Raw genomic sequence first — 12,393 nt, 5'->3', positions numbered from 1 at the left:
GTATTTAGGATGGATTTTTGTCAGACAGTATTTAGGATGGATATTGGTCAGACAGTATTTAGGATGGATATTGGTCAGACAGTAATTGGTCAGACAATATTCAGGATGGATTTTTGTAAGACAATATTTGGATGGATATTGATCAGATAGTATTTGGATGAATTTTTGTCAGACAGTATTTAGGATGGATTTTTGTCAGACAATATTTAGGATGGATTTTTGTCAGACAGTATTTGGGATGGATATTTGTCAGACAATATTTAGGATGGATATTGGTCAGACAGTATTTAGGATGGATTTTTGACAGACAATATTTAGATGGATATTGATCAGATAGTATTTGGATGAATTTTTGTCAGACAATATTTAGGATGGATATTGGTCAGACAATATTTAGGATGGATATTGGTCAGACAATATTTGGGATGTATTTTTGTCAGACAGTATTTGGGATGGATATTTGTCAGACAATATTTAGGATGGATATTGGTCAGACAGTAATTGGTCAGACAGTATTTGGGATGGATTTTTGTCAGACAATATTTGGGATGGATTTTTGTCAGACAATATTTGGGATGGATTTTTGTCAGACAATATTTAGGATGGATATTGGTCAGACAATATTTAGGATGGATATTTGTCAGACAATCCTTTTTTCTGAGACAGAGATGGGGCAACTGAGAGGCATTTTAAAAACCTTTATTCCATTTTCAGTCTCATGAGAAGGGTGAGACAATACAGATGTTCTAATTCATGCTATCACAATCAGAAGTTCACTGTTTCTTAGTTACAAAACATTAGAAGCATTTCTTGGCCTATCAGCTTTTTACCACACCATATTATAGATCCCTTAAAGCATCTTGCAAATCTCCCTACAATGCATCTTGCATAGTTCTGTTTCTCTAAAGTATCTAATTTTATTTACAAAGCCTTCCTTTGAAACTTTTTTCTAACTCCATTTCTCTCTCACCAATGTCTGTCCTGTCCACAGCATTTCTAAATCAGCATTTCTTATCTCAAAGTGTACATGTAAATACACACTGAGTAAACCTTTTATCAAGCCCTGAAAACTCTCTACAAAAATCCATTTCCCACAGATACTCATTTGTAACAACTGCTTTACTTACAGGAGAGAACTTTTAGCTTATCACTGGCTGGCTAATTAGCCTGTTTACCCTGTTGGGAGCAAAATGAGGCTGTTTGCTCATTGTCTTGGGGTGGGAAGTGTTGCAATTCCTTGGAAAGCAGATCTGATCCTTGCAGAACACTGGTTAAAGCCTTAAATCATGAATGTTGAAATGTGTATTTTAAAATTGAAAAGAGGATTAAGAAGTATTTTAATGCAAACCTGCCAGTGTTTCTATTTTAATGAGGGCAGTGAACATTTCCTTTTATTGCTCCTCTTCTTGTGCATCAAGGAGACCCCAGAGAGCCAGAGTTTAATGTCACAAAAGATAAATTGCCACCTGGATATAAAGAGGTAGAAACCCTCTGCTTTTAGCCATAGCTCCCATTTCTTCCAGAGTTAAAATTCAGCACCCATGTGCTGGAGATCTGACTTGTTCTCCTTGAAGAGATTTCTCCTTCCCCTGCTGCAGTCCTGCTCGTGTGGAACCCCCCCCTGTGAAATGGATCAGAATCAGCACAAGGCTCTCTGCTGCTGGTCAAGTTCCTCCCCAGCTTTCTCCTCCATTTTTGGGGAGCTGGAGCTGCTGAAAGGTTTTTTACCCCTTTTTAGCCTCAGAGTTCCTTTGGATGTTTCCCAGTTTCACTGCATGTCACAAAGGGCAGACACTGGCATCAGGGATGGCACTGTTGGCATCATGTTACAATTTCTGCTTCCAGTCAGGATATTCCCCTGCCCTTGCAGATGTTTTCCCTGTTTACCATCTCAGGAATACTCAGCCCCTTTTGCTGTGACATTCACTGAGCCCTGGGGTGGTGTAAGTTATTTCTGAGTGGTTCAGTTTGGAAATCTGTCATCGTGGAGCCTCAGCAATGCTCTCATTGTTCTCCTCTGCTCACTGCTGGGCCTGCATTTGTATTTGAAATTGTTCTCATCACTTATGGCAGCAACCTGCAAGATTCACTCACTCACTGATGCTTTTCAGCTGAGAAAATTTTGATTTTGGTTCCAGGCCCTTGACTGCACTAGGACATTCCTCTTTGCTTTCTCCCATAGCAAGGGATGATCTGTCACTGAAACTCCTTCAAATCTTTTTATATTATACATTTTTATATTATACATTGCTCAATCAAGTATTGTGTGGATGTAAAAGTCATGGGGGGGAAAAGCCCTGGTGGTTCCTGTGCTAAAAAAAAGAAAAAAAATCACTTGCAGAGCTTACAGAACTGATGAAGGAAATGGGGAGAAATGTTTGTCCTTCAGGAATGAACATTTCAAAGTGTAAGAGAATGTTTTAAAGGAGTTGTGAAGTCAGGGAAACAGAGGCCATGTGTAACTCTCCTTATTTCCTGAATTTACACGTGTGAGTGTTTGACAAGTCTCTGTACAAATTTAATATTGGATGGATTTCCCTGAGACTTGAAGAATGAATTGTTGGTACACCCAGGCACGTTTTCAGCATCCTGACTTCCATGTAGGACTTCTCTTAGCAATGAATAAAAATGAATTTTCCCATTGTTACATTTAAATTTCAAATTAGTAGGGTTTGAAGGAAAGAGGAAACCTGCCATTGTGTAAGACTATGGAATAATTTCTGACATTTACATGAAATTTTATGGGTCTTGTTTGGGATTTTTCCCAGTATTTCTTCTTCCAATTTAATGAAATTCTAACTGCAATTAGGACAAAGTAAAGGACCATCAATGAGGGAAAAGACAGCACCACTGCAGTTTCCTAATATTGACATGTTCAATGTCTGCCTGTGCCTAGAATGTAATTTTTAATTATTTATATTAGAGATAATCTGTGCTGTCTTGTCATCTCTCTGTGAAGCTGTCACACAATCCCTTTTCTGTCAGTCAAAACAGAACTCAACTAAAATACTTTGGCTTGAATAACTGCAAAAGCCAACTTGGAGAACACTGAACACTGGATTAAAATTCAGGAATATTCAATGTGTGGTGCTGGGCTGTGATGATGATGGTGATGGTGATGGTGTTCACCCCACCATCAATTCCAGCCCTCATTCTCTGGGATTCCACCTGCAACTCAAAAGATCAGTTGTTTATTTTGCTGGATATGAGCAGTTTGTAGTTGCTCCTTTTTCCTTCCATAAGATTTTTGCAGCCTGGTGCTTTCTATTCCCTAGTTTATTGGGAAGTTATTCAGTTATTCAGATTCCCAAGTTATTCAGTTATTCTCCATATTCATGGAGACACAATATTTTTAATTCTCTAAGTTGTTTCTCATTTTAATTATCTTTTCTACTTTAATTATTGTACTTGTTTTTCAGAGGTTTTTCTGCATTCTCATTACAGTCTTTGACAGGTGTCTGTCTATCCTGCTGTCTGTTTTCTTCAACTTAACCAACCACCAGCTTTGCTTTATGGGAAAGCTGATCTTTGTTTGCAAGTATTTTTGAACAGCTTTAGCTAAGTTTGATTGTTTTTTTCCATTTTTTCCACATTTTTACTGTGCTGATATATCTGTCCTTACAGAATTGTTTTGTTTCAAAGTGGAGGGAACTCAATTTTCAGAGATGGCAAAATGGCAGAAATCTGTGAAACTGGGTAAATATGGTTTTGAAGGAAGTGCTGCTGCTCCTCCAGTGCTGTTTTCACAGCACATCCATATTCCAAACCCCTCTGCTCTGAGGTAGCCCATAAAATGTGGATTTTTCAGCTGGAGCTGTGGCTCTGGGGAGCCCTGAGCAGCTGCAGGCTGTGCCAGGGCTGGCTGCTCAGGGTGGGACAGCTCTGCCTCCTCCAGTGCTGCTGGCAGGGCAGGGCTGGCTGCAAGAAATGATTCTCCTGGGCAGCAGAGCTGGGCCCCTCCTGCCTTTGGCAAAGCCAGCCTTGGTGCAGGCAGCCAGAGCATCCCTCAGCAGCAGGCAGGTGCTCTGCTGGGAGAACAAGCATTCCTTGGCATTCCTTTACCTGCTGGGAAGTGCCCTTGCTTCTCTCTCTGCTGCTCCTTCAAGAGCTGGGGATGAGGTGCCTGGGGATGAGGTGCCTGTCCCTGTGTGTGTCTGACCCAAAATCCAGCCCCAAATTGTCCTTCCCTGGCGTGGGGCAGGGAGGGATCAGGGATTTCTGCCTCCCTGGGCAGCAGAGGGGGAGTGATGCCACAAGGAGCTGGAGCCACCATGCTGGGACTGCTGCTGAGCTCAGCAGCTAAAGGCTGGGCAGGAAGCAGAGTGGGGATAAATGAAGTTGCTGTGAACATCACATCCATCCTGTGGAGTGACAGGGAGGGGACTGAAGGGTGTACCCAGGTGCTCAGGGAGGTCAGGACCAGGATCTGATGGTGCTACCAAAATCCCCTTTGTGCCTCTTGCTCCCTCTCTAAAATCGAGTTTTTGATTTTGCTCTGGGTCCTTTTGTTTCCCTTCCTCTCTCTGCACTCCTGTTTGCAGGCAGGGAATGCTCTCAGCTTGTGTGCTGGGCAGTGAAACTTCCCTAGGCTGACTGGAATCTGGGGGTGCTGCTGCATTTGAAATAAGCTGTGAGAAATATTTAAGAAAGGAAAGAGCAGCTTTCTTAAGTCAAAACTCTTAAAATCTTAAGATTTGAAATCTTAAATCAAAATCCTGCAGGTTTATCTGTCAGATGTTCTTATCAGAGGAGATGGCTGCTTGATGAAGCACAGCAAGATTATTCCAGAAAACAATGCATGCATCTCCCAAGAACTAAATGTTGCCAAGGCCATGCTTAAACTGGCATTTCTTAAATTTCTGAGAGCTCTACTTTCCTCCTTTTCATGATTCAGAAGAAACTGAAAAATCCCAAACTAAAAAACCCCTGCTGAGACCTTTCAGAGCTGATTCTCCAGCGAGTTAATTCTTCATTTTCTGCCCCTTGCAGTTCAAAATCAGGGTAGGAAATAGCAGCAGGCAAAGCTCATTTGTATCACTCCTCTCTTACTCTGAATTAAAACAACAATCTCCTCCTTACAGGATTTTTCAGCCCGTTGTGCTTGGATTAGTTAGGCTTTTATACTGATTTGCTTTCATTTTCAGTCCTGATGATGGGATGGAAAGGAGAGAGCAGTGTGTGTGCAGGGGTGAGTTCATGATTTGGAGCTGAGCCCAAAATGATGCCATTTTTGTCTGGTGGTTTGTGAATTTCCAGAGTTTCCAGCATGCCTGCTTCAGTGCACACCTGGAGCACAGCTTTCTGCAGAACTTTGCTTCTTCAGCCTCAACCCTGAGTGCATGCACAAGTTTTAGGTAATTCCATTTGAGGGGATTTTTGGAGTGTTACCTTTTTTCACATAAAATTCTCAGATTTCCCTGTTCCAAACCCATGAACTGAGGGGCCTGAGCAATCATTCCATGACCCTCTCAGAAGTGCAATTTTATTGCCTTCTCTTTCATAGCTGTCCTACAGCATCTCCTTGTTAGACTTTTCTTGGCGACTTTTTAGGATCACATGGCAATAAAAACTGAGAACTTTGTGAAAAGGCAAGAGTCTGGGAATGAGGATTTTTTAAAGGAAACCAGAATTATGGGTTGTGTGATAAAATTTTGAATATCAACTCAGCGGCTCAGCTTGTTCTCTTCCCATTCAGGAGGATCCTTCACAGCATAAAACTTTCATTAAATTGCTGTTTAAACAGCAGATACATTGAATTTTGAAGGATGGAGCTGGCAAGACTTTTTCCCATCTGTCTGATTTTCCAAATGTCTTTTCAGCAGGTGAACAGTAATTTTCTGTCCTTGCTGCCTGGCCTGTGATAGGCAGGGAGTTAACAGAGTGTGAAAATATATCCAGGCCTGTCCAATTTCTAAACAGAGCCTTCAATATTGGGATTTTTTATGACTCTGAAATGTTTAGTGAAGTACCTGCCCCCTTTGAGGGAGGGAAGTGTTTAAATCCAGGAGCTTGTTTGGGGGGTAGAATCTGATTTAGTATAAATAATCCAGGAACTTGTTTTGGGGGGTAAATTACCCAGAAATTTGATTTAGTATAAATAATCCAGGAACTTGTTTTGGGGGTAAATTACCCAGAAAAATAATTTACTGTAAATAATCCAGGAGCTTGTTTTGGGGGGTAAATTACCCAGAAATTTGACTTACTGTAATTAATCCAGGAATTTGGTTTGGGGGGTAAATTACACAGAAATTTTACATGGTGTAAATAATCCAGGAATTTGTTTTGGGGGTAAATTACACAGAAATTTTACATGGTGTAATTAATCCAGGAAATTGTTTTGGTGGGGGTAAATTACCCAGAAATTTGACTTAGTGTAATTAATCCAGGAACTTGGTTTGGGGGGTAAAATCTGATTTAGCATAAATAATCCAGGAACTTGTTTTGGGGGTAAAATCTGATTTAGCATAAATAATCCAGGAACTTTTTTTGGGGGTAAATTACCCAGAAATTTTACTTACTGTAAATAATCCAGGAACTTGTTTTGGGGGTAAACTACCCAGAAATCTGACTTTGTGTAAATAATCCAGGAACTTGTTTTGGGGGTAAATTACCCAGAAATCTTTAGTGTAAATAATCCAGCTGGTAGCATTCATTCCTTGTTTTATTTTTCCTGGAAAGTCAACAGCACTGGTTCAAGCTCTGCAGATGCAACCTACTTTGAAAAGGAAAAAAAAAAAAAAAAAAAAAAAAGCCAAACCAAATGTAAATACTGGTAAAAAAAAAAAGTTTGAAATTGATGTGACAGAAATAAAACAAGAGCCAATTTTGTATCAGTAGCCAGTTTCTTTGGGTTTGGAGCTTGGTTTTTGTGTTTTTGCTTAAGCAGATATTAACTTTTCTGCTGTGAAGCAATCCTGGAGCCAGATTCTCTCTCTGTACCCAGCAATTGGTGCAGAATGCTGTTAAAAAGAATATAACACCAAGCCTGCACATCTGTTTCTCATTTCAAAGCAAGTCCTTTTACTCCAAGCCTGTATTTTTATTTTTTTTTTCCCCTTCTGCCATGAGATTTGGGGCTTTTTTAACTTCAGTAAACAGGCCAGAATGAAAAGATTGCTGATGAAATGAGTTACTGGGTATCATTTACTCACAAAGTCTGGCAGCCCGTGGGTTTGGTCCTGGTGGGATGCTGTGCATCCACAGCTTGATTTCTTCTATCAAAATGCCATTGTGTAAAAAATCCAGTGCTGGAGCTCTGGCTCTGTGGGGTGGAGGCTGAAATCAAGGTTGTGGCATCAGCCTGAGAGATTTGCATGGCAGGAGAGGTGGTGTGAGGGTGTGGGTTCTCCTGGCAGTGTTTGTAGCAGCCAGGGAATCCAGAAGGGATTGGTGTTTTCCAGCTCTCCTAAGCTCTGAAAAGTGACCTGCAGGTGAGGAAAAAAATCAGAGTTCCTAAATAAATCCTTTCCTGCTCCAGCTTGCCAGGCTGGGTGCTAGAATTATGCATTTCTGGTTCTTTTTGTGGTGCTTTCATAGTTCTTTTTCCTGCCTGAAAAAATGAATTGCTGCGTAGTGGCACATCCCTGAAGGGCTGGCTTTATTTCTGGGAGAGGTCAGGTGGGATTTGTCCATCTGTGGGCAGACAGTGACTGGTTTGAGATCAAGAACCACACCAACTGTGGCATCTCCCAGGGGTTCTGCTCCTGTAGAGCTGATCCTTGGGAGGATCTCTGTGGGACCAAGGGTGGTGGGGAATTGTTCAGAAGTGTGAAAGCAAATTCATGCCAGCCTTGGGTCCTTGGGCTCTGCTGGACATGATTCAATAGGAGAAAATTTCCTTTCCATGCAACAACAAGGTGGTCACTTATTAAATCTGGAAACGTTTTTTAGAATTATTTTGTGTCTATTTCTTGTTCAGACTGGTTTTATTCCTGGGTGATTACTCCCTGTGTGGTCTCCTGGCACAGGAATCCGAGATTATTTTGCCTCATTCTTTTTCCTTTTGGAGGGCTGCTCAGTGGCTGCTGGACAAATCTGTGCCCTGTTCCATGGTCAGAGAAAAGCTCCTCCTGGATTTTGGGAGGAAAGGTTTGAGGTGGGCAGTGGAGTTCCTCCTTTGTGGGAAGTTTCCCTCCTCTCACTTGGGAAATAAAGCCCCTGAGGGTGACAAAATGTTCTCCCACTATTGAAAGGATTTCATTATAGTGAGGATGTCCTTCAGTGAAGGAGATATCACTACAATGAACATATATATCCACTGTATATATGTGGGTATAAATATCCCCATGTGCTGCTGCAGGTGCTTTTTTGCCTCTCTGCTGTGACATTTGTTGGCTCCTGTGCCTGCAGTTCTGGATTTGGAACGACCTCACAGCTACTTCCATTCAGCAGGCTGTCCTCGTGGTCAAAAAAAAGTCATTCCATCAGCCAGGGCACTTTTCAATGCAGCTTTTCAGGCTCCTGTGCTGCTGCTAGGGGGAAAAATGTTCTTTATTGTTGTGCTTTAGGTTTTTAAAATCCTGTGTGTATGGTCAGGTTTGTTACCAAACCTGAATTTGCTGTTGTGGCACCATGGAAGATCTTTGCCACAGGGGGAAGAGAAATGTTTAAATCTTTCCTTAGCCATGGATTTGGTCAGGTTAATGTGTGCCACTACCAAAAAATGTAAAAATAATGAACCTGCAACGCCTGGATCTGTGACCTTATTCATATTTTGGTACTTTTATTAATATCTGTATTCATTTTAATATATTTTAATGTGGTTTATAGAATCATTTATATTTATATAATTTCTAATATTTATAAACATTATATAAAATAGTATAATAAACATAATAATAGATCAGAAATATAATTATGTAATATGCTATAAATATAATATTATTCCATATATATTATATTATATTAATTATATTATATTATATTTTAATATTTTATTAGAGTATATAGTATAGAGTATATTTTATATTATATATTCTATTATATGTATTATATATATTATATAATATATATTGTTATATGTCATTTTTATGATTATATAATACATAATACATTATATATAACATGTAACATATAATATATAATATATATAATATAAAATATACTATATACTATATAGTATAATAAAAAGAATATAATTGATATAAATAATATAATATGTATATAATTATATAATATATATAGTTTATATATTATATATAATGATACCATTTATAAAAGTAATATTATACATAAATAAAATAATTTAATATTTATGAATATTCTATTACATTCTATTATATTCTATTATATATAGTATATTCTATATATTCTATATATTATATATAATGTAATTTTTTATTTGTGTATTATATATCCATTTTTATTTGTTTTAATTTATTTATATTTAATGATTTATTAAATGTTTAAATTTTATTAATATTAATACTCCAAAAGGCACTTAATGAGAGCCTTCCTGGCCTTGTCCACACTGATGAGAGCACAAAGGGCACTTGGATTTAAGGAATACAGGAAGGTTGCCCTCAATTCCCTGCTCTGCTGATAATATTTGCATAGCCCGAGGTGCTTTACATCTTTTGGTGATTTTTGCCCCTGGGAAGAGGCCAGAACATCTCAGGGGTGCTGTTGTCCCTGTGCTTCTCTGAGGGGCTGTCAGGATTTCAGTCAAGGCTGAGGTTCAGTGTGCAGGCTGGGGGTGGGCTCAGTGGCCATGGACTCTGAGCTGTCCTGCAGCACCCAAAATCTGGGTTGTGCTTCCTCCAAAAACCTTGGGGGAAAAAAAAGCCAAAAATCCAAACCCCCTGCCAGGGTGAGGAGTTCCCAGGGGCAGGGCTGTGAGCACACTCCAGGCTTTTAGGAATTGGTGTCTGTGCAAGAGACTGTTTTAGGGGGGTTTTGAACCCCAGGATTCTCATGGAATGTGTAAATCCACAGTGCAATCCCACCATAATTTAGTGGGTAATACTGAGGACACGTCTCCAAAAAGTTGCTGTTCAGTTCTCTGTGTTGCATTGTGAATGTTCCTGTTGTTTCATTTATCTCAGGAATAAAAAAACCCGAGAAAAATACAAAGAAGTCCTCCCAATATTCTTTTTTAAAACCCTTTTTTAATTCATGATTGTATTTGTCACTCATTGCACACCCACACACACCAAACCCCTGTGGCCAAATAAATCTTTCAAGAGTGAAGGACAATTTCTGTAGATTCAGGAAGAGAATGTCAAGTGCTGATTTTGTTTATTTTAGAAGAATAAGTGTGGTCAGGAAGGTGCCAAATGTTTGATAATCCCCTTTTATACCTGCCTTCCTCCTCCTAGTTGTGTTTCAGTTCTTTCTTTGTGGTTTTTGAAGCCTAATGAAGCATTAGATAGTTTTGCACGGAGAGCTGAGGGAGGATCCCAGTCTGTTTTTGTCAGTAAGCTTAGAATCCTGTCAGCTGAGCATAAATATGGCTTTTAACCAGCCTGAATTCCAGTGGAAGAGCTGCTGGGATGTGTTCTGCTGGAGAATGTTGCTGTGCTGGGCACGTTCCCACAGTTCTATCAATGAATTGGGTGTTTGGGACCATCAGGAATTGTTCAATGAGGAAGGGGTGAGATGGCTGTGAGGGCAGCCTGTGATGAATTCTGATGGGAGCCTTTCCATTCTTGTGCCAATCCTGCCTCTCCTGGATCCAGGCTGATCCTGGTGATCCTTTCCTGCTCCTTTCTATGTCCCTGCATAAATCCTGCTCTGCCCCTTGGGGTGCTGCAGGGAAGGTTCTGGTTGGAATGCATCCAGCTCAGCTGCTTCATCTGGGAGCAGGGGATGAATTGATGAGACCTTGGAACAAAAATAAGGGAACAATGGATCCTGGGACTGCTCAGGCATAAGTTGCTGCCATTTTCTGCCTGCCTGCTGTCCCAAAGGTGTAGGACTGGGGTCATGGTTGATATTTATCTTCTCTTCCCTCAATCTGCCATGAAATCAGCCTGGCAACTCCTTCCCTAAAGCTGAAATGAACTTCTTCATGCTCAGGGTTTGAGAGGGATATGAACTAAAACCTCACAGCTCTGGTAGGAGCTTGTGAAATTGTCCAAATAAAAAATAAACCAGGGAAATTAAAGCAGAAAAATAGAGGAAGATACTAGAGCCTCAGAGTCATGGATCTCTGGAGGCTGGGGGATGTTGGGCTTGGCCACCTACTCAGGGGATTTTTCAGGCTGTCCCAGCATGGCTCTTTCCCTGCCCTGACCCTGGAACCCTTCACTGTGTTTTGTGGCACTCAAATGCTCCTTTCGTGGCCGTGCTGCCAAGTTTTCCTTCTTGCCCTATCATCTGTCCTAAAAAATGTGTTTAAAGCAGGAAATCTTCAACCCCATTTCTCTTCCCTCTGGCTTCCACCTTTCCTCGCCGTAGAGATTGAGCTGGGGAAAATGTTTCTTCTGTTCTCTGGCATTTTTACCTGTTTGCAGCATCCAGGCATTTCCTGAGTGCTCAGAAAGATTCTGCTTTTATTTTGTGAGCCCAGGATGAATCAGGTGATGGGTATTGCATTTGAAATCCTTCTCTGTTTGTTCCTTTGGCAGGTCCTTGAGCAGTATGAACGAGAAGGGTTTAATTTCCTAGCCAAAGTTTTTAATTCTTCACATTCCTTCTTGGAAGACTTGACAGGTCTGACTTTACTACACCAGGAGACACAGGCTGCTGAGGTAAGCAAATAACATTTGCATGTTAATTAATCAATAGAATTAAGCAGTGGTATTTCATTTACAGAGTGATTGACACAGTGATTTAGGCATTCTCTTAAATTAATTGTAACTTTCTCTATCTGAGTCCTTAATTATTATTTTTAAAGAAAACAGGTGACTTGGGTTATGTGCTGTGAGGAAGTCACTTGCAATTTTAGGTCAATTAAAATGTAATGATGCTTCTTGATGGATTATAATGTGGGGGGAAATGCTGTTTATACCTGCCCAGTGACAAAAAATGGAATTTGGGCAGAAACTGGGGAGTGTGTTTGATCTCATGGCCAGCAGCCCTGCTGAGAACTCAGCACTGAGGTGTGTTCCATAAAAAAATCCAACAGGTGTCTGCTAATATTGCATTTTACAGAGATTTGTGTTCCTCCTTCCCTCTACCCACATCTCTACCCTTGTGCATCATCATTTCATTCTGGCCCAGCTGGGTCCCAGGGCTGCTTCTGAAGCAGTGATTGTGCATTCCCTGCAGCCTGTGCAAGTGCTGGAGCTGTTTTTCCAGCTGGAAAGGGCTCCAAGGCCTTCTTAGTAAAGTTTGGGGTGGAGCATGGGGACTTGGCTCTCTGTTTCATGTTTAACCTCTGAAAAAATAATTGTAGCAGATGCTGGAAAGAACTGTGAAATGCCTAATGCATTCTGACATCAGCATGGGCAT

General features: G+C 40.4%; 1 protein-coding gene across 3 annotated transcripts in view; it reads left to right on the top strand.

Moving 5' to 3' along the window:
* ATG7 (autophagy related 7) overlaps positions 1-12,393 on the top strand; it is a 98,561-nt gene that overhangs the window by 25,805 nt on the left and 60,363 nt on the right. For all 3 annotated transcript variants that reach the window (XM_059856142.1, XM_059856143.1, XM_059856144.1), the window contains exon 18: positions 11,568-11,690. In XM_059856142.1, the coding sequence (XP_059712125.1) occupies positions 11,568-11,690 (123 nt within the window). The remainder of the gene's footprint in view (positions 1-11,567; positions 11,691-12,393) is intronic.

Source organism: Haemorhous mexicanus, chromosome 11 (assembly GCF_027477595.1).
Source record: "Haemorhous mexicanus isolate bHaeMex1 chromosome 11, bHaeMex1.pri, whole genome shotgun sequence".
Taxonomy (NCBI): domain Eukaryota; kingdom Metazoa; phylum Chordata; class Aves; order Passeriformes; family Fringillidae; genus Haemorhous; species Haemorhous mexicanus.
The sequence above is the reverse complement of the archived record's forward strand: the minus strand, read 5'-3'. Positions and strand labels throughout refer to the sequence as shown.